The sequence below is a fragment of the Symphalangus syndactylus genome, chromosome 23 (genome assembly GCF_028878055.3).
Source record: "Symphalangus syndactylus isolate Jambi chromosome 23, NHGRI_mSymSyn1-v2.1_pri, whole genome shotgun sequence".
NCBI classification, from domain to species: Eukaryota; Metazoa; Chordata; class Mammalia; order Primates; family Hylobatidae; genus Symphalangus; species Symphalangus syndactylus.
Window position 1 is genome coordinate 10,880,676 of NC_072445.2, and position 21,579 is coordinate 10,902,254.

General features: G+C 51.8%; 1 protein-coding gene across 7 annotated transcripts in view; it reads right to left on the reverse strand.

The window, feature by feature from the left end:
- CPNE5 (copine 5) overlaps window positions 1-21,579 on the reverse strand; it is a 98,622-nt gene that overhangs the window by 64,692 nt on the left and 12,351 nt on the right. For all 7 annotated transcript variants that reach the window (XM_055263739.2, XM_055263738.2, XM_055263735.2 and 4 more), the window contains exons 2-3: window positions 17,023-17,063; window positions 16,114-16,160 (exon numbers count right to left, since the gene is read on the reverse strand). In XM_055263739.2, coding sequence (XP_055119714.2) covers window positions 16,114-16,160; window positions 17,023-17,063 — 88 coding nt within the window. The remainder of the gene's footprint in view (window positions 1-16,113; window positions 16,161-17,022; window positions 17,064-21,579) is intronic.

The following is a 21,579-nucleotide window of genomic DNA, read 5'->3' on the forward strand; positions in this document are numbered from 1 at the left end:
TGACAGCTGGGATGTATGGAGCAGGTAGGCAGCAGTGTCACCAAACTGCCCTCAGAGGGAAGCCCAGAGCAGGGCTGAGGTTGAGAACCCAGGTTGGGCAAGCAAGGTCTTCCTGCCCCGCATCCAACTAGACATGGGCACCCAGCCTGTAGGGGGCTCTTGGGGCTGGCAGTTGGGCCTGGGCTCATTTGGGGGCTGGAGAGTCTCAGGCTGCCGCCTGCTGCCCGCCCTGGCTCCAATCTTCAGCCTACAGGAGCGTGCTTCCTCTTGAACAGCAGCATCACTATCGTTCCCTCACCCTGTGGCTTCCAGTGGGGTTTGGCCAGTGGGAGGCACTGGCAGATGGGAGACAGGAAGAGACAGAGGTTGGGGTATTTCTTCCCACTCCTGCCCAGCCTCAGCTCCATGGTTGTGGGAGGGGCTGCTTCCCTCCAGGACCACAGACTCCACCAGGCAGGCCCTCCACCCCACACTCAGACAGCAGCACTGCTTTCTCCCATCGCCATGGCAAGCCTGGGTGCCCACAGCTCCCTGCTGTTGCAAGTCCCCAGATGATGCTCTATCCCTTGTGGATTTCCCCAAGCTCATCCATACCTTTGAGAGAAATCTCTTCATTAAAATCTCTCCAGTTAAACCCTCTGAGTTTCTCTTTCCTGCTGGGACCCTCACTGATAAAATTTATCTCTCACAAACATGTTTACACACATACAATTTCCAACTCAATTGAACATAAACCAAGACAGCCCCTGCCTCCACCCTATTCTGCTCAGATTCCACTGTGTAACATTCGTGTCACCAAGAAAGTGCATGACTCCCGATCATGAAGCCGAGATACCAATGTCCCGTGCCAGCCCTTTGGGATGCGGGATCTCAGCACTGCTGTCCCACTTAAGGCCTCAGTGGGGGCTCTCAGGGGCCATGGCCCCCTAACGCCAGCCTCCTCCACATTGTAGAAAGTGGCCATCCTGGCCCCATCCACATGGGTGCCAGAGTGAGGGCTGGGGGACGGACAATTCCTAAATTAGGGTCAGGGTATGAGGCTCCTAACCTGGGCTTTATGTGGGTTTGTGACATCCTGAAATCGAATGCAAATGTCTTGTCTGTACATGCCTGCATTTTCTGGGGAGAACAGCCAAGGTTTACATCAGTTTCTCAGAGGGAAGCACGTCTTCAAAAAGCTTTAAGAATCACTGGTCCTAGCTTTGAAGACAGGTCTTAGGGTTTCCCACATAAAGCAGTAAAGTGAAGTCATTAATAGTGCAGAGTCTGCGGCCAGGCGTCTGGGTTCAAATTTTGGCTCTGCTACTCCCTGGTTATGTGACCTTGGGCAAATGCCTTTGCCTCTCCGTGCCTCAGTTTCCTCTTCTGTAAAATGGGAATGGCAATCTATCTCCATGTTATGGGATTGTTGGAGGCCTAAATGATTTGATTTCTATAATATACTTAGAAGAGAGCCTGGGACATAAAACGTGCTCGTACATAGGTGGTCCCACACTCTGGTTCTTTCTAAAGCCCTAACTCTGGTTCAGCCATCCAGGAAGTGTGTTCATCTCCCAAGCCTTTAAACTCAGCTTTATCTCTAACATGCTGCCAGTTCTACCACTAACATTTCCTGTTCAGCTCCCACTCCTTCCTGCTCATCTTCCACACCTAAGAGGGTTTCCGTCCTCCATCTAACGGGGTCTCCCGAAAGCCCCAGCTCTCACTGGTTGCTCTCTAGGTATCTCCTGTATGCGGGGTGAGACTGGAGGCAAATGCGGGGCTGGCTCTTTGCTTGAACAAACCCACTTCTCCATCAGGATCCAGGCCCTACCCTCCCTACGGGCTACCCACAACACCGGGGTCCTTAGTACCCCAGGCCTCAGCTGAAAAAAGGCAGCAGAAAACCTAAGGTTTTCTTAGAGACCTGGGGCCTAGAGAAGAAACTCACTGTGGCCACCAGCAGGGAAGGAAACGAAAAGCAGGAGGAGCCCTTGGGCATGGAAGCCACGTAGTGAGAGTAAGGGAGAGAGGTCGCTCGTTCAGCCTCTGATCACGGACTAGGATGTGCAGAGAAAGGCAGCCCAGGAAGAAGTGCCCTCTCTGTTGCTTCCAGATTTCTTTTCTTTTCTTTTTGAGATGGAGTTTTGCTCTTGTTGCCCAGGCTGGAGTGCAGCGGCGTGATCTTGGCTCACTGCAACCTCCGCCTCCCGTGTTCAAGTGATTCTCCTGCCTCAGCCTCCCCAGTAGCTGGGATTACAGGTGCCCGCCACCATGCCTGGCTAACTTTTTTATTTTTAGTAGAGGCAAGGTTTCACCATGTTGACCAGGCTGGTCTCGAACTCCTGACCTCAGGTGATCCACCCCCCCACCCCCACCCCTTGGCCTCCCAAAGAGCTGGAATTACAGGCATGAGCCACTGCGCCCAGCCTGCTTCCAGATTTCTAAAATCTGGGCCCCTTCTTCCTCCTCATCACCCACCAGCTGGGAGGCAGCAACAGACAGCACAAGGACATCTCCCGCCACGTGAGTCTCCCCACAAATGCCCATGGCTGCAGGACACTGGGGCCCAGGACCCTCCCAGGCCTGGCTTCTGTTGCTTATGATCTGCCTGAGACACCCCCTGAAAGGGTGCACCCCCCTGTTGCTAAAACAGAGTAAATCATTCCTTCCTCCAGAGGGAGGACGGAAGGGACATGCACGGAGTGTCTGTTGCAGAGCTGGTTTCCAATATTGATAGTAACCCTCAGAGAGCCCTACTGTGTGCCAGGCACTAAGTGTTATCCATATGGTCATTCATTTAAGCTTCATAACAACCTTCCGAGGCAGAACTATTATTATCCCCACTTTACAGATAAGTAAATTGAGATAAGGCTCAGAGAGATTGAGAGACTTGCCCAAGGTCACACAGCTAGCAGGTGGTAGGAACAGGATTCAAATCCAGGCTGGCTGGCTCCAAATCAATAAGAAGTTGATATAGTCGCTAATCAGTAAGAGGCCTGTGCTGCGAACGAAGGCTGGGACTAGGTCTGACAGTTCTCATCCCTGTAATTTCTCTACTCCCTAGCGCAGTTGCTGAGCTTCTGGGATTACTGTGCCTGCTCCCTTGTTAACACTCCCTGTGGGTCTGGGTGGACCCATAGATCAGGTCATAATGTGAGTGTCCCTGACCTAACACCCTGCCCAACCTCTATCCCTTTCCCTGCAGCCCCTACACAGAGAGAGAGAGAGGAGAGAGAGGGAGGGAGGAAGAGAGAGACAGAGACAGAGAGAGAGTGAGAGAGAGAAGAGGAGGAGAGAGAAGGGGAGGAGAGAGACAGTCCTTGGCCCTCCTGTGATTTCCTTTTAAAAATGTTAACAAGTTGGGCCAGCACTTTGGGAGGCAGGAGGATCGCTTGAACCTAGGAGTTCGAGACCAACCTGAGCAACATAGTGAGACCCCATCTCTACAAAAAATAAGAAAATTAGCCAGGTGTGGAAGCACATGTCTGAAGTCCCACCTACTTGGGAGGCTGAGGCAGAAGGGTCAATTGAGCCCAGGAGATTGAGGCTGCAGTGAGCCGTGATTGTGCCACTGCACTCCAGCCTGGGCGACAGAGCAAGACCCTGTCTCAAAAACAAACAACAACAACAAAAAGTGAAAACAACAACCAAAAAAACAAACCCAAATTGACCTAGGACCTGATTTTAGAGCTGGAGGGAACCAAATCCTCTGAATTAACAGGAGAGAAAACAAAGGCAGAGAAGGTGGGAGGGGTCACGGTCACACAGCTCATTAGGAAACGGATGCTGACGGGTACCCCAGCCAGTGGGGCTCCCCGTGCTGAGTGGAGCCCTTGTTCATCCAGAAGCCTGTGGACATCCCTGCCTAGGTTTCTTTCTTCCACCCGATCCTCCTCCTCCTCCTTCCGCTTGGTATCCTGACTTCTCAACTTCAAAACACTTCCACGCATCCACGATCTCATTTAACCCCTCCAATGACCCCGTGGTGATGAAATTATTATCATCCCCACTTTACCGATGAAGGAACGGAGCTCTTGGAGGCCAGAGAAGCCCTCCCAGAGGCAACCCACGGTGGGCAAGGAAGGGCCGGGACTCCCAGGAGTGAGAAAGGCAGAGCATCCCTTGTGCTCACCACAGCCCCTACCTCAGGCATGCGTGGGTGGCTCTCTGCAAGCCTGAACAATCTTCACGGCCCTGGATTTAGGCAGCTCTTGCCTTTTTACAAATTACAGCTGGATGGAGCTTCACAGCCATCCCCCAGCTGCAAAGCCCCCAGGTGCTGTGCCGGTGGGATAGGAGGCTGGAGCTGACAGACTGCTCTCTACCTCACAAGCTGCTCCCTACCTCACAAGCTGCTCCCTACCTCACAAGCTGCTCCCTACCTCACAAGCTGCTCCCTTCCCCAGCCATAGCTCCCCCAATACTTTTCATATATTATTGATGGCTCCTTAATTGGGGATTCTGAAAGCCTCGCTGCAGAGCCCAGCCGTGGCCCCTCATGAATCATGTTCACCAGGATTAAAATTAGAGGCCAGAAAGCTACCTGACTCAAATAGAAACAGAAAAAGGGAATGTGCTTTCCAAGGCTGGCCCTGGGAACAGGAGCCAGATGGGGGCGCCCAGTGGCTGGGAAGAGTGGCCTGAGATCTGGGGACAGGAAAGGAGGGCCTGGGGAGCCGGAGGAGCACAGAGGATCTGGCCATGCCAGGCCTCCCACCATCTTGGGTCTGGAAAGTTCTCTCCGGTTCTGTCACTGAAGGAGTCCAGAATTCTGTGGCCACCCCTCCTTGTTGCAGTGAGGAAAACCAGGCCCCGCGAGAGATGGGGCTTGCCTAAAATCACAGGGAGTGAGCCATGACCTTGGCACCTTTTGTTTCTTAGGCCTGGTGACCTCCCAAATGGCTGCCTGTTTTGTTAAGGCTTCCAGGTGAGGCAGGGCAGAAATGGAGACAGGGGCCCTGAGTTAGGGGAGCCCAGGCTCTAAAGGCCTCCCTGTTCTCAGGCCTGGTCAGAGAAGCCTCCCTATCTCGCCCAGAGACCAGGGTCAGGGTGTGAAACTTTACCAAGCTTAGAATGAAAGACTTCCTGCCAAAAAGCTTAGTTCCTAATTAGCCATTGTTTCAGATAATCTGTTCAATCATCCCAGCTCCTGGGGGAATGACCCTTTACCAATGAGCCTGGCTGCCAAGCTGCCAACAAAACACTCTCCACCGCCTTGTCCCCACCCCCAGCCTTCCAGCCCCGGGTCTGACTGTAGAGGGTGGGGGGCCTGAGCAGTCCCCACCCTAAAGGAAGCCAAGCATCATCGAGGGGGCCCTGGGACTTGTCCCCCAGCTCACCCCAAATCATCGATAGCCCCTGCCAAATGGCATCACGATGTCTGAAATGATACTGTCAATGGTTCCTTCCTCCAGATAAAGCATTGGTTTCTCACTTAGGGCTTCTTACAAGGAGAGCCATTATTGAGCTTTTTCTGCAGGCCAGGCACTTTACACGAATTAGCTTATTTACTCCTCACAGCAGGCTTGTGAGCCTAAGCGCTTGGCCAAGGTCCCCAGCTGGGCAGGTGGTGGGCCCATTTTTAAACTTGACTTTGGAGTGCACACTTTGAACAGCTCAGCCACAACTGTAAAGTGCACCTGGACGCTAACACTGAAGAGCAAATAGATCTATCAGCCACCAGGGGACCTGGCCTAGAACTCAGGGTTTATTAGAAAAGCCAGCTCCTTTCTTCAAATGAAATCTCAGGCTCATGTCTAATGTATTACACAGAAATAACGAATACCTCTGCTTGAAGGAGGAAAGGGAGGCAGGGGCTACACACACATTCATGGTGCGTCCTGGAGCTGCCACCTTCAAATCCTGGGGATAGAAAAGCACCCTTTGGGCTGGACTCAGTGGCTCATGCCTGTAATCCCAGCACTTCGGGAGGCCAAGGCGGGCGGATCTCCTGAGCTCAGGAATTCGAGACCAGCCTGGCCAACATGATAAAACCCCATCTCTACTAAAAACACAAAAATTAGCTGGGGGTGGTGGCATATGACTATAATCCTAGTTACTCGGGAGGCTGAGGCGGGAGAATTGCTTGGACCCAGGAGGTGGAGTTTGTAGTGAGCCTAGATTGTGTCACTGCACTCCGGCCTGGGCGACAGAGTGAGACTCCGTCTCAAAAAGAAACGAACAAGAAAAGCCCACTTTGAAAGTCCGTGGTCTGGGCAGAGGAGAAGACCAGGGACCCCGACTCCGAAAACCACATTCATATCCCGGCTCTGCCACTTTCTAGCTGAGCTGCTGGGCAAAGCCGGGATCCCTCTGAGCTCTGCTTCCTCATCTGGGTGTGGTGAGGGCCAAGGGAGATAATGGGGTACTGCTGATGTGGAGACTGTACAGGGTAGAAGGCATGTCAGTCACGCTCTTATTTAAGGAGAGGCAGGAAAGGGGATAGAGCCTCTTTACAGCTTGCCTGATGGTACTGTTTAATACTAAAAAGAATATTTACAAGTCCTGAACACAGGCAGGCACTGCTAAGAGATTCTGCCACGTGGTCCCTACCACAGTCCACTAAGCAGGCATTGGGAACCCATTTTATTGATGAAAAAAACTAAGGCTCAGAGAGAGGTTAAGGAAAGTGGCAAAGTCAGGATTCGAAGGAACATCCGAGACAGCACCTCGCTGTGCCAAAGCAGGTTTTAAAGCTCTAACCCTAAGACTGTGAGTAGGTGGCCATAGACCCACCTAGTCCATAAAGTAAAGCTTTGGTCCTGGACTGCCTAACCCTGATCACGGGGAGTCAGAGCCCTGAAAATCTAGCTGCATGGAAAGAGCAAAGGCCACTAAAGGCTTTCCAAGTGACCTAACGCTCAGGAGGGACCTCTGTTTGCAGAGGCAGACTTCTCTGCAAAAAGGAGAGAGTCCTGAAAGCCACCCCCAAGCTTGCCTTGAGTCCACCTCTTAGAGAGGCCTGCCTTCCTCTTTGTGCCTTAGCAATGCTGATGGCCCACTCATTTCTTTATATCTTTAGATAACGATCTATGTGGAATGACCAAGGCCAGGCCGCCAGGAATCCTAAGTTGGGCTCAAGGCCTGGCAGGCCGAGAGTTATTTCTTTTCAGATTTAAACTTTTGGCATTGAACGAACTGGATCCCCAGTGTTCATGCCCACCACAGTCTTATTCCAAAACCTCCACAAGACTGCAAGTTATCTTCCTGCTTCTGCCCTTTCCCCTGCTGTCCACTCTGCACACAGTGGCCAGGGCTGTCTTTCTGAAACATAAACCAGGCGGCATCACTCCCCTGCTTAAAACCCTTAAATAGGCCAGGCGTGGTGGCTCACGCCTGTAATCCCAGCACTTTGGGAGGCTGAGGCAGGAGGATCACCTGAGGTCAGGAGTTCAAGATCAGCCTGCTCAACATGGTGAAACTCTGCCTCTACTAAAAATACAAAAATTAGCTGGGCATGGTGGCACATGCCTGTAGTCCCAGCTACTTGGGAAGCTGAGGCAGGAGAATCGCTTGAACCGGGGAGGCAGAGGTTTCAGTGAGCTGAGATCGAGCCATTGCACTCCAGCCTGGGCAATGGAGCAAGACTCCATCGCAAACAAAACAAAAGAAAACCCTCAAGTAGCTTAGCATCACACTTAGATCAGTATCGGAACTCTTTATATGGCCTCTGAAGCCCTACAGGATCTGAACCTGATGACTCTGTGACCATATTGCCCACTGTCTTAATTGTTCACACCACTCAAACTACACCAGCCTTCTTTTTGTCCTTGAAATGCAGTAAGCTTGTTCCTACCTCAGGGCCTTTGCACTTGCTGTTCCCTCCACCTGCAACATCCTAACCCCCAGAATGATGCATGGCACCACTCAGGACTCAGCTCCAGTGCCACCAAGGTTGGCTTAGTTCACAGGATCTCCAAGGGAGGCCTTTCCCACTGTGATGGAGCACCCAGGTCAATGGTAGATTGTGGTTAATATTTCCAGGCAATTTTTACGAGCATTACCTTAGTTAGTCTACCCACAAAAGTCTCTTAGCCCCTTTTTATAGATTAGTAAGCTGAGACTTGAGAAGATAAATAACTCACCTAGGTCACACAGTTAGTAAATATCAGAGATGGCATGAAAACCCAGGGTTTTGGACATCAAGTTCAGGCCTCATCTGACAAATGCATTTGACTGTTATTCATGATGTCTTTAGGGACCAGATGCGAAAATATAGCACATAGGTGGCTGAACGGCCTACCCCAAAGGTCAGTTAAAAAACTGAAGTCAATCTGGGAAAAGATCTCTAGTGGAGGAACACAGTACTCCACCCCATTCAATTCCTTGTCACTTGTGTCGGTGAGGACTGCAGCTGACCCAGGACCAGGAGGCATAACCAAGATGCTGAATGCACGATCGTAATTCAACATGGTCTCCATAAACTGTAACAACGGACTGAATCCAACAAACGACACATAATGGCGATAAATGTGAAATCACAGATTTAGGTTCAAAAACTCATTGCCAACTCTGAGGTAGGGAACTTGGCAAAGCTATTTGGACAGCAACTCATGGAAAAAGACACAGAAGTCCCCAAACTCAGTATGAATTAAGTCAAAAACACCTGCCAAAAGATCAGTGGCATACTAGATAGTGTCGCTAGATGTGTAATCCTCAGAAGCAGACTCATAGAATGCAGAGGCCAGCAGGGAGGAGCGTGATGATCTAGGGCAAGCCCCTGTGTGAAGGGAGCCAGACCCTGATGCTCTGGGCTGCAGAAGGGGATGGCGGGGACACATGCTGTCCAGGAGGGTGCTCAGGTTGGTAAAGGGACAGGAAACAGTGATATAAAAAGCCTCAGTTTCCTCCTCTGTCAAATGGGGCCAATAATAATAATAATACCTCCTTCATAGGATTGTTGTGAGGATTCATTGGGTTAATGCAGGTAAAGTACTTAGAACAGTGTCTACGGCTAGGCATGGCGGCTCACGCCTGTAATCCCAGCACTTTGGGAGGCCGAGGCAGGTGGATCACTGGAGGTCAGGAGTTCAAGACCAGCCTGAAACCAACCCCATCTCTACTAAAAATAGAAAATTAGTCGGGCGTGGTGGCACATGCCTGTAATCCCAGCTACTCAGGAGGCTGAGGCAAGAGAATCACTTGAACCTGGGAGGTGGAGTTTGCAGTGAGCAGTGATTGTGCCATTGTACTCTAGCCTGGGTGACATAGCAAGACTCTGTCTCAAAAAAAAAAAAAAAAAAAAAAGAACAGAACAGTGTCCGGCGCATTGCTGTCACGTGTTTACCATTTTCATTACTGTTGTTAGTATCGTCTCCCTGTGTTGAAAGTGAGCTCCTCTGGTTGTAGGCAGTGCCTGGTCCCCCTTTGCACCCCCAGCATTCATGCCCCAGCACACAGTAGGTGCCTGCTGTAGTCTGAATGTTTGTGTCCCTCCGAAATTCATGTTGAAATTCGTATCTCATTGTGATGGTATTCAGAGGTGAGGCTTTGGGGAGGTGATTAGGTCAGGAGGGCAGAGCCCTCATGAATGGGCTTAGAGTGTGTTCATCCCTCCCACCATGTGAGGACACAGCAAGATGGAACTGGCCCTCACCAGGCATTGAATTTGCTGGTGCCTTCATATTGGACTTCCTGGCCTCCAGAAATGTGTAAATAAATTTCTGTTGGTTATAAGCTACCCAGTTTATGGTATTTTTGCTATAGCAACCTGAACAGACCAAGACAGTGCCCAACACATGCTCATAGAGGTTATATGAAGACACATGTCAAGTTGCCCCGAGGAAGATCATTCAGAATATTTAGAGATGAACCATCAATCTCAGCTGCTGGTGAAAAGTTACACAGGCTAATTCTGCTCAAAAAAGAGACTGAGTGCTTTGGCAGGGACATGTGGGTGCGGTGGCTGGGGCCACATGACTGCAGTGGTATGGGGTGATCTGCTGGACACCCTAAGATTCTGTAATTCCCATTTCTTTGCCAAGAAGCTCTCAGCCAAGACAGCTGCCTGGTGAGGGAGGGGCAGGGATCTCTATACCCACTTTTCAAATGGGGAACCTAGAGGGGTTCCCTATCATGTCGCTCTTCCCAGTGAGAGCATTTCTGGGACTCTTCCCACCTGGCCATCCTGCCTTAGTTAGTTTACCCATGAAGGTCTCTTAGCCCCTTTTTATAGGTTAGTAAGCTGAGACTTGAGAAGATAAATAACTCACCTAGGTCACACAGTTAGTAAATATCAGAACTGGTATGAAAACCCAGGGTTTTGGACATCAAGTTCAGGCCTCATCTGACAAATGCATTTGACTGGACATGCAGAAGGCCCTGGCAGGACTTGATGCAAACAGTGCTTGATTTTCTGGACTAAAATTACAACTTGAGCCAATTTTCATGAAATGTGGTGACAGATTTAGGTGCTGGGAAGATGGAGCTTTCTCAGAAGGCATAAAAATGACCCAAATGGTTAAAACCAGCTGAAAGCCGGCAGCCAGGGGCCATGAGAGCAGATTTCATCCCTCCTGGGATTGGCTCATCTGCAGCCTCATGCAAACCCCACGTACAGAGAAAGTGCTGTGCCTGCACTTGACTTCCCCTGATCACAGGATTATTATTTCTTGGCCAAGATTCTGGTAACAGAGAGGTGATTTGTTCCTGAAGGGCAATGAACTAGACGGAGGAGTGGCGGGAACTGGTTCCTGTTTACTTGCAAGGGCAGTCTTCCATCCCAGAGGCAGTTCCATAGAGACAATCTGGATTTTTCTTTAATTCTCCATTCCTGATACTTTCCTCTGTGGGTCACACAGAGAATCGAGCAAGGAATTACAGCCCCTCTCCCATCCCCAATATGTTTGTTTGTTTGCTTTTGAGACAGGGTCTTGTTCTGTTGCCCAGGCTGGAGAGCAGTGGCGCAATCTAGGATCACTGCAACTTCTGTCTCCTGGGCTCAAGCGATTCTCCTGCCTCAGCCTCCCTAGTAGCTGGGACCACAGGTGTGTGTCACCATGCCTGTTTAATTTTTAGATTTTCAGTAGGGACGGGGTCTTGCCATGTCGGCTAGGCTATCCCCAGTATGTTTAAATGCATCTTCCTTTCTCCAGAAAAAGCTGTGTGAAGGCTGGGTGCAGTGGCTCACGCCTATAATCCGAGCACTTTGGAAGGCTGAGGCGGATGGATCATCTGAGGTCAGGAGTTCAAGACCAGCCTGGCCAACATGGTGAAACCCTGTCTCTACTAAAAATACAAAATTAGCTAGGCACGGTGGTGCATGCCTGTAATCCCAGCTACTCGGGAGGCTGAGACAGGAATATCATTTGAACCTGGGAGGAAGAGGTTGTAGTGAGCCGATATTATGCCATTGCACTCCAGCCTGGGCAAAAACAGTGAAACTCCACTCAAAAATAAATGGATAGATAAAGCTGTGTGAAACAGCATGTGCCCTCAGGGTGGCCCACGTGGCTGAGCTCTGCTGTCTTCACTCCTGGAGTCTGGGCACGGGTCCTGCTCAGCTCTCACAAATGAGATCAGCCTCCTTGATCTCTACGGACGCTTCTGCTCCGACATTCCCACTCTACAACTCCAGCTGTCCTCAGCCTGACATCCATGAAGTCCCTGCATTTACTCTTCCTGTATCTTGCCAGCCTCACATCCTGAACACCAGCCACGCTCCTCTGTCTGTGCTGGACGGCACCCGCTGGCCCCTCTGGTTCTACTCCCAGCCTTTCCCCACGCTGCTCTGTGCCCAGGAAGATTGACCCAAGTTGACTGCCCCAATGATCTGTTGGCCCTAGGTCTCCTAGTGAGGTTCCACCAATGGGAGGCACGGGATAGGAGGGAGATAGGAGGGCGGGAAGACAGTGAGGTCGCCTGAGTTGACTATGTCCCTCCAGTGGGGCTCCTGGTCCTGTTTGGAAGTCCCTTGGGGTTCCAGAAACCAGGACTCCCCTTCCTCCCCAAGACTGGAGTAGTAATGGCTCCCTCCTATCGCTACCCTTGAGACTCACCATCTTTCATCGATTTCCTTGAACCGCATCCACCCCTTCATTACATCCCTCACAGTGCAGGATGCTACTGGGCCCCTGGGTTATGTCTTCGCACGTCACTGAAACCTGAAACCCAGCTCAACTCAGCTTCTCCACAGACTGAGGCCAGTCCTGCCCCCGTCTGTAGGATGAGGAGGTTGAGCCAGATGATCCTGAAAGGTCCTTCCAACCCATATCTCCTCTGTTCCACATCATGCACCCCAGGCAAATGGCTTGTGTTTGGGCTCAAATTCCATTTAAAATAATCCAAATGACCTGTCAAAATGCCTTAGTTGAATGTGGCCTTCCGGCTGTGACTTTCCCTCCCCTGAACTCCCATTTTCTTCCATCCATACTTCCCTTCACATCGTTTCCTCTTAGGATTGTTCATCCACATGCATCTCCCCTCCCAGCCTGCAAATCTAGTTCCAATTCATACATTTGGTGATGCTCTGTTCTTTTGACCCATCTCCCTATCTTCCCCAGCCCCTGGTACATTGTCTGGCACTTCATAAATGCTTCGTGTTGCAAATATTACCTGAGATGGGAAGAGCGACCAGGAAGGCCTCAAACACTTTGGATGATGCTGTATAATGAATATTTACTAAGCACTGACCATGCGCCAAGGCACTTTACTTCTGTCATCTCAATTCACCCTCACCACAGGCCTATAAGGTAGGAGTTACCCTCAGATGCCAGATGAGGAAACTGAGGTGCAGAAAGGTTAAGTAACTTGCTCTAGGTCCCACCTCCAGAAAGGGCTGGAGCCAGGAGCAAGCACAGGTGTATTCCACACCAAGTCCACCTGTCTTCCCTCTACTCCACCCTGCGGTGGGTGTAGTAACAAGATGTGACTTGGACAATCAGAAACCTTCAACCAAATGAAGACAACTGTCAATTACAGAATGTAATTAATGGCTCACCAAAGAGTGCCCTTCTGAAGAGCCCTTCCAGACTTTCCTTCATGAATCATGAAGACATGAACACATTCCTGGTTTTTATGAAGCACAGCCAAAAGGCCTCAAAAGTAATTAGTTCACTTAAGCAGGCTAAATGTTTCCCTAGCAATCTGGTTTATGCTTTAATTGGCACAGACTCTTGGACAGGGTGGAATAGTAAACTTTAGCCCAGCCCCCGTGGAAATATTTCCCACATTTTTTTTTTGTTTTTGTTTTTGTTTTTTCTGAGACAGGGTCTCGCTCTGTCAACCAGGCTGGAGTGCAGTGGCACGATCTCAGCTCACTGCAACCTCCACCTCCTGGGTTCAAGCGATTCTCCCGCCTCAGCCTCCCAAGTAGCTGGAACTACAGGCATGGGCCACACCCAGCTAATTTTTGTGTTTTTAGTAGAGATGGGGTTTCTCCATGTTGTCCAGGCTAGTCTCAAACTCGTGACCTCAAGTGATCTGCCCGCCTCCACCTCCCAAAGTGCTGGGATTACAGGCGTGAGCCACTGCGCCCGGCCCCCACATGTTTTCTTTCTTGTTTTAATTTGTTTTACAGATGAACTTCCCAACGTTTCATGAATAAAATTCACCCTCTTCAACCTCTTGGTCCCACCAAGTCTGGGGACTGGGGGCAGAGGGAGACAGTTCCGGCCAGTCCACCAACGAAGAAGGGAAATTCATTAATAAAGCCTGGGTTACTGATGTGTCACTCAGACTTGATTTCAGACTTTATTAAGTCTTTATTAAGTCTGGGAAGGCCTCCTCACCCTCAGGCTCTTGGCGTCGGCCATTTTGTGCACTGTCCCCCTCCCTTCCCCTTTCCTTGGACCCTGGGGACAAGCCTGCATCCTTCTGTTCTTCACAGCTGCCTCCTACCCCTCTCTTAGTGGAGACCCCAGGCGGAGTCTCTATCAGGAGTCCACCAGCCTCCCTCCCAGGAGTCAGTGTAGATGGGCATGGGATGAGGCTGCCAAGGCCCACAGGGCCACAGCTTTGGGCAAATCCCCTCTCCCTGCATTCTGGTGCCTCTTCTGATCACCTGGAGCAAGCGCAATCTCCAGCCAGCTCAGGCAGCCATGAAGACCCCTGCAAGTCAGCTTCAGCTCTGCTGCTCAGCACACGCATCCCACCTCGCGCCATGGAAGAAAACAACATTCCTCCCTCGGCCCCTCACCTCCTGGACTTCAACCTTGTCCTTGCTCAGCCAGACCCTCTTCTCCAAGAGAGAGGAGGGATCGCTCCTTTTGTTGTTCAAATAGGATCTAGTGGCTCCCATGACCAGACCCCTCATCCTGACCCAGTTCCCCTTCCCCGCTTTCCTCTTTCCACCTAAAAACATTCTCCCATGAGAGCTCAGTGAGGGAGGGAGGAGGCAGAGGTATCAATGTGGCAACAGCCACCACATCCTTGTCAGCCTCTGTAGGCCCAGCTCCCTTTCCTAATTCATTCTTTTTTTTTTTTTTTTTTTGACATGGAGTCTCGCTCTGTTGCCCAGGCTGGAGTACAGTGGTACGTACGATCTCTGCTCACTGCAACCTCTGCCTCCTGGGTTCAAGCAATTTTCCTGCCTCAGCCTCCCAAATAGCTGGGACTACAGGCATGCACCACCACGCCTGGCTAATTCCTAATCCATTCATTTTTTTAAACCACCATGTATTAAGGACCGACTGTGTGCTGGACTGTTCTAGGTGCTCAGAATGTAGTAGTGAATAAAGCAGATGAAAATCTCTGCCCTCGTGGAGCTGACACATGACAAACAAGATAAATAAGTAGCCTGGTAGGGTGGCATGTGCCTGTAATCCCAGCAGTTTGGGAGGCAAAGGCAGGAGATTGCTTGAGTCCAGGAGTTCCAGACCAGCCTGGACACCTGCTAAGACCTCATATCTACAAAAGAAAAAAAAATTGTTTTTAATTAGCCAGGCATGGTGGCATGTGCCTGCAGTCCTAAATACCCGAAGCTGAGGCCAGAGGATCGTTTGAGTCCAGGAGTTTGAAGCTGCAGTAAGTCATGATCACACCACTGCACTCCAGCCTAGGCAACAGAGGAAGACGCTGTCTCAAAAAAAAAAAAAAAAAAAAAAGTAAACCAGGGTATAGGAGATGAGAAAAAGTGATACAGAGAAAATAAAAACCAGTTAAGGGGAATAAGAAGTGTTGGAAGGTTGGAATGTTAAACAGGGTGGCCAGAGGAGGCCTCCACAGGGTCACATCTGAGTTAAGACCTTAGGGAAGCATGGAAGGGCCACTAAGCCATGTGGGAAAAGAGCATTCCAGGAAAAAGGAAGAGCAGGTGAAAAGGCCCTGAGGCGGGAGGGGCCGTGTGACTGGTGGAGTGGGGAGGGGCCCAGCGTCAGGAGATTAGGTCAGCAGGGAAAGGAAGTCACAACGTGTGGGGACTGGGAGGCCACGAAGGGAGCGTGGTTTTGCACGATGGGGGCCACAGGAGGGCTCTGAGCAGAAGAGAGACAGAATTTGACCTGGGTCTTCACAAGATCCCTCTGGCTGCGGGGTGAGGAAGAGAGTGAGGGCATCTAGGACACCCCACTCACTTCACAAATGTCCCTGCCATTCTTGGAGTGGGCCCATCAAGTCAGCCCTCTCTCCCTACTCCCTGTTACAAGGGACAAAAGGCACATGGAGTGGGGATGGGGAGGGGACTGGAAATGAGATGAGGCGGGAAAAGGGCGTCATCCTGGGTTGAGGTGGGTTTTGGAGCTGGGACTTGATTCAATGCAGAAGGGAGTCAACAAAGTTTCCTGAGCAGGGAAATCACCTCACTGAAGCCGCGCTCACCTTAGTCAGAAGCCAAGGGAAGGAAGGTTGCTGTGGATGAGGCCTGGTGCTAGAAGCTGCACTCATGCCTCCAGCCAGCAGACAAGGTCTTAACGGACACCGACTCCTGCGTCTCCCTGAGACTGGGGCTCCCTGAGGACAGGGCTATGTCTCCTCTCAGACTGGGGCTGCCTGAGGGCAGGAACCCTCCCCTCCATCTTCAGTCTGTTCATGCAACGACAGGGATGGGACTTCATGCTTTGCACACCTTACTAGCCTTCAGCGGGGCTTAGATGCTGCAGTTAGAAACATGTCAGGGAAATTGCTCCCGAATTAGACAGACAGGCAGACAGAGAGGAACAGGCTGGTGTTTCTAGTGTGGGAAGGGGCTGCACCTACCTCCCGCCACTGCTTGTTCTCCATCCCTTGGGTATACATGACGCACACTGAGGGGAGAGGAGAAACAATGGATTAATACCTCAGGCCAAGAGGGAGGAGGGGTCCCAGATGAAAAGGATCCTGGAAGGGCAGGCGCCTCAGCAGACCCAGCCTGGGTAGCACTGTTGGATCTGGGTAGGGGTAGAGGGTGCCTCCTGGGGTGGCTGAGATCTTGGTGAGTGAGTCTAGGAATCTGGCCCCCCAAGCCTGGACAGGGTTCTAGATGCACCGATTCAGAGGGGTTGCATTGGAGAAGGGAGACTAGGTGTGCCTGGAAGGGGCAACCTTTAGGAGGAGGGTTGGGGCCATTGCCTTCTAGACTACAAGGGTCTGAAGTGTGAGGCAGGTAGACAGGTGGGCGTGATGGAGGACAAGCAGAGGTGTGCTGGGGGAGAGCATCAGAAATCCGCATTGCCCCTTTACAGCCCAGGGCAGTTTCATGAGGCCTCTGATTATCATCAGCCACACTTTACAAATGGGGAAACTGAGGCTCAGAGGAGGCCAAAGACCCATCCAGGTCACACACTTGGATGTGGCTAGAACCTGGACTGCAAAATCAGTGCTCATCCCACCAGATCACAGCCATTGGAGCTCTTAGGCTTACTGGTTTCTCTGGGACCCTGTGGCCCCAGACCTCCAACCCCTCCCAACCTGCTCTGTTGTGTTGAGGCTTCACAAGCGTGCGGGCTGGGAAGGGTCAAATCTCTGCAGTTATCTTTCTCAGGCACTATGGGAGAAACATTAAACATGCTTGACACACTTTGAACGGCGCCTGGCACGTGGTTAGCACTCAGTAAGGGCTCAAGCATTGCGGCTGTAATTAGTCATAGCGTTGTCGCTATTATTGTTACCTGTCAGAGCAGGACTTACGTGGGTCGGACTTGGAAAACATGTCTTTGTCCAAGAGGTTCCTGAAAGAGAGGGATAGAGGAGGGGTTAGCATGGCCAGCTGAGAGGAGGCGACCTCAGGGGATTCAGGCTGTTACCGAGACCCAGAGGCTGCCTCTGGCCTGGCCTCAGGCAAAACAGTTCCACAATCGTTTATTAGGCTTCATTAAAAGCCAGGCACTGGCCAGGCCCTGGAGGTTCCTCAGCCCACCTGCCTAAGGTGTGCAGAGCTCCCTACCTCCCACCCCTATCATCACCACAAGCACTCTGGGTAGGTGCCCTGGCCCTGGGGCCCTGTGTCGCACAGCCGCTCACCGTCGGGCGATTTCCCAAACTGCCCAGTGTCTTAGCCCTTTCTAGAAGCTCTCCTTTAATCACTTCTCTGCTTCTCAAAAAAATAAGATAAAGCAATCAAAACACATCCACCTACTCTCCCATTTTCTCAAGGCTCTACTTACAGCCAGTTTATTCGATGGTCTCATCTGTGCTGATGGATTAATGAATTACACCTCCCAGGGGAAGCCGACTCATTTGGACAAGGTCCTTCTGTGGTTAAGACCAGGGCTAACACATGGCCCTGATAATCAGACTGGACGGCACAGCAGCAAGATGATGGACACAACATTTGGGGACAGAACGGTCTTTCAACAGGTGCTAAGCTCCCCTTGTCCTGCCTCCATGCAATAAAGGCTCCCACTTACTGAGCCCCGGCAATGGGTCAGGCAGTGCGCTGTTTTAGAAATATGAGCTCCCGATTCTCATGCTGCCCTGCAAGGTTGATCCTAGGCAGGTATTGTCCCATCTTACAGATGTGGAAGTGGAGGGGAGAGGAGGGGAGGATGGGCAGCCTACATCCTGCACATCTAGTATCCCTCGTTTCACAGCGACCTGCTGCCATCGGGAAGCAACACAGCCCAGTGGAAATGCAGTCTCTGGCTGGGAAGTCATTCAACCTCTCTGAGCCTGTTTCCTCATCAGTACAACGAGACAGTAGTATCAGTCTTGAAGGCTGCTGATGCCCAGCCTGGATCCCCTCAGCCCTCACAGTTCCTGTACACACCCATGGTTTCCTCTTGTGTCTGTTTCTCTCCTGAGGGCTTTCTCGGGCAGGCTGTCTGCAAGGGCCGGAAAGTTTATGCTCCCAAAGGGCAGCACTCAACCAACAGGAAGGGGCTGGAGGACTAACTGCTCAGCTTCTTCACTCACCCCGGAAACAGCTCTGCTCTACAGTCTCTCCGAAGTCCCAGAGGCACTGAGCCCCAGGGGCCACCAGGAGACCTACCCATGAACGCATCCCACGCTGACCAGGTCTTCCCTTCTCTGCTCCCCGCCCGAGCTGCCAGGCAAGCCCTTCCTGCCTGTGCGGCCATTCCTGCCAACACTGCCCTCAAGTCTTGGTTCTTTTCCCAACCATCTCAGCCTTGTCCCGCCTCCCTTCCAGAGGTCCCAAGGGATCTTGTCACCTTCCTTCTCTACTCCCACAACCCCCTACAGGTGCCTCTGCCCCTTGAACTGCTTTTCTGGAGAAAATAAACAGTCAACACTGGTCTGTGTTGCTTCCTGAAAGCCAACTTCAAAAATCAGAGCTAGGCTGGGTGTGACTGCTCACGCCTGTATTCCCAGCACTTTGGGAGGCTGAGGCATGTGCATCACTTGAGGTCAGGAGTTCGAGACCGGCCTGGCCAACATGGTGAAACCCATCTCTACTAAAAATACAAAAATTAGCCCGGCGTGGTGGCATGCGCCTGTAATCCCAACTACTCAGGAGCCTGAGGCAGGAGGATCACTTGAATCAGGGAGGTGGAGGTTGCAATGAGCTAAGATCGCACCACTGCACTCCAGCCTTCTTCAAAACAACAGCAGCAGCAACAACAACAAAACAAAACAAACAAATGTCAGAGCTAGATGAGGCCCCGAGGAGGATCTGTTCCTCTTTCTCCTCCCTGATGGGGACCTGAAAGACCAGGGAGAGGCAAAGGGCGACCGTGGCCCACAGCAAGCAGTGGTAGAGACAGAAAAGTCTAGAAGGAGGCCTTACCCTGAGTCGCTCACCAAAGCCCTCAGCAGTGACAGCCTGTCGAGCAACTTGACCCCATAATCCACCCTACCACTCATGCCGCGCGCCCTAAGGTGGGAGCCAAAGATCAACCAACAGATGGACAGACGCAACAGCAGGCTGAGGCCTACACATGGCATCCTCCGGTGCCTGGGGAAGCCCCAGATTGCATTCATGAATCCCTCCAACTCCAGTCCCTGAGCAGATGCCCCCAAGAGAGGAATTCCCAAACAGCTTTAGGAAACCAGTCCCTGGAGAACTCTCACCCCTCCCTGACTCCAGTCTCTACATCCAGGGGCCACTCCCCAAAGGCAGCCACCCCCAGCTGGGCCTCCCTGACCCCACAGGCAACCACCTCTCTCCTGGCCCCCACCAGCCCCTCCACCAGACCAGACCTGCTCCCAGTCAGCTGTCACTTCGGAAACCATCTGATAAACCTCCCAGCCCTCTACAGAGAGCTTCAGATGAACGATACACAAGGCAGCTCTGAGAAGTAGGCAGCAGGGGCTACATGTGAGACACCACTTCTACATACAGTCATTCACACCGAGGCGGGCTGACTTCCCTGGGCCGACATTCTCATCCTGAAGTGTGCTGAGTTTGGGGGTAGGGGTGTCTATCTTGATTTAAACAAAGGACAAATGCCTTGAGACGAAAGATGACTCTACAGTGGTGGAACCTGAGGCACAGTGAGGAGCTGAAAGTGATAAGGAGGAGGGGGCTTCTCTACTGAAGCAAGCGCTTTAGGTTTATCTTTGAATTCTATAATGAAATTCAGCAATGACATAAAATCCTCGAATGTTCAAGCTGGAGAGGACCTCAGAGGTCACCCTTCCCAACTCCTTTACAAATCAGGACTGTGAGACTCGGAAGGACACTTGACTCCTGCAAGGTCTGGGTCTCCTCCAAATGTGGCTCTAGAACTCGGATCTTGTCATATCCAGGCTAGAGAGAAAGAGAGTGAGGCCCTGGATATCAGCCTAGATACGTGTGTGTGTTTGTGTGTGTGCATGTGCGTGTGTTATGGGCGGTGGGAGGGGGAGGTCTTATCCCCAAAGACAAGTAGATGGGGCTTTCCCTGGTCCTGCCCACTTCCCAGCTGGGCTAGAGGCACACAGCTAGACTAAGAAACAGAATATAGCCACCTGGCTCCTTGCCTGGTGACCTCAAGACCCTCACCAAGTCCTGGGACATGGGTCACCCTGGCAACCATCACCCCAAGATAAAGCAAACCCTCTCTCCTCCACTCTGCTGAAATTATTCTTGCCATCCTTCCAGACTATTCCTGTCCTTCCTCAGTTTTGCCTTTCCTGGACACTGATGGACAGCTACTTCCTCTCCTCTCCCCTGAGCTCTCTCTGGCCTGGAGTATGCAGCCCTCTGACTCGTAGGACCCCACTACCTACTCTGTACACAATCGGTTGCAAAATCATGGGTGTATCTGTCTCTCACACTGGCTGTGCATGCCTCCACGGCAGGGTTTCCCGCCCTGCCACAGGCCAGCCTAGCACCTGAGTCAGAGCAGTGGCCTGGCAAGCTGGATGGATGAAGGACGACCAAAAAGAATGGCCAGATGGGTGAGCGAAGCCCTTGTCTCCCCACCTGGGTGACGCACGGTCAAGCTCAGGGACGGCCCCTTGCACTTCCTCTCAGCTGTGGCATGTAGTAGTTATGAGCATGGGCTCTGCAGTCAGACAAGCTGGGTTTGCTCGCCTTGTGCCTCAGTTTCCCCATCTGTAAAGTGCGGGGTGGGGCAGAGTAAAAATAGTTCAGGGCTGCTGTGGAGATTCGATATGTGGAGCACCTGGGACCTCGTCAGCCTTGTGAGACAGGTCAGCTGTCCTCGGCCCGGTGCTGAGTGGAGCCGTCACTCTCCCGGTGGATGCTCAGGCGCACTTGGTGACAAGCGCAGCACAAGCAATCTAGCAATCTCCACCCTCACAGGTCCAAGGAAGAAGCCCGCCCCCAGCACACTCCCAGGGCTCCCTTCTGAGTCCCTTCCCCAGCTCGGCCCCTCTTCAGCCTCCCTTCCATTCCCCACTCTCAGCCTTGAGGACCTTCTGCCTCTCGCCTAGGTCCCTGCGCCATACACCCTCTCTGATCCCACACCTCGTCCACACTTGCCTCCATCCATCCCTCTCCCTAACTGCCTGTCCAGACAGAACCCTCAGGGCCTGCTAAACCTCCTATCTCAGCTTTGGACGGGTGGCTTCACCCCATGAACAATGGGCCTCGCACTTCTGGGGCTCACCCCTGCCCCTGGGTATAAAATGGCAGTTCCTTGGGCTCTGTTCCCAGAGTCTGGCTGTGTAGGTCTGAAGCAGGGCTCCAGAAGCCATGTTTACACAAGTGGCCCCCAGATATCCCCCTATTATGTCTCTGATGGCAGCCGTCCAAATACTGCATGTTGAGACACTGTCTCTTAGGGCCTCAGTTTCCCCCGCTGCAAAGTCACAGACAACAACACACACATGTGTAGCACC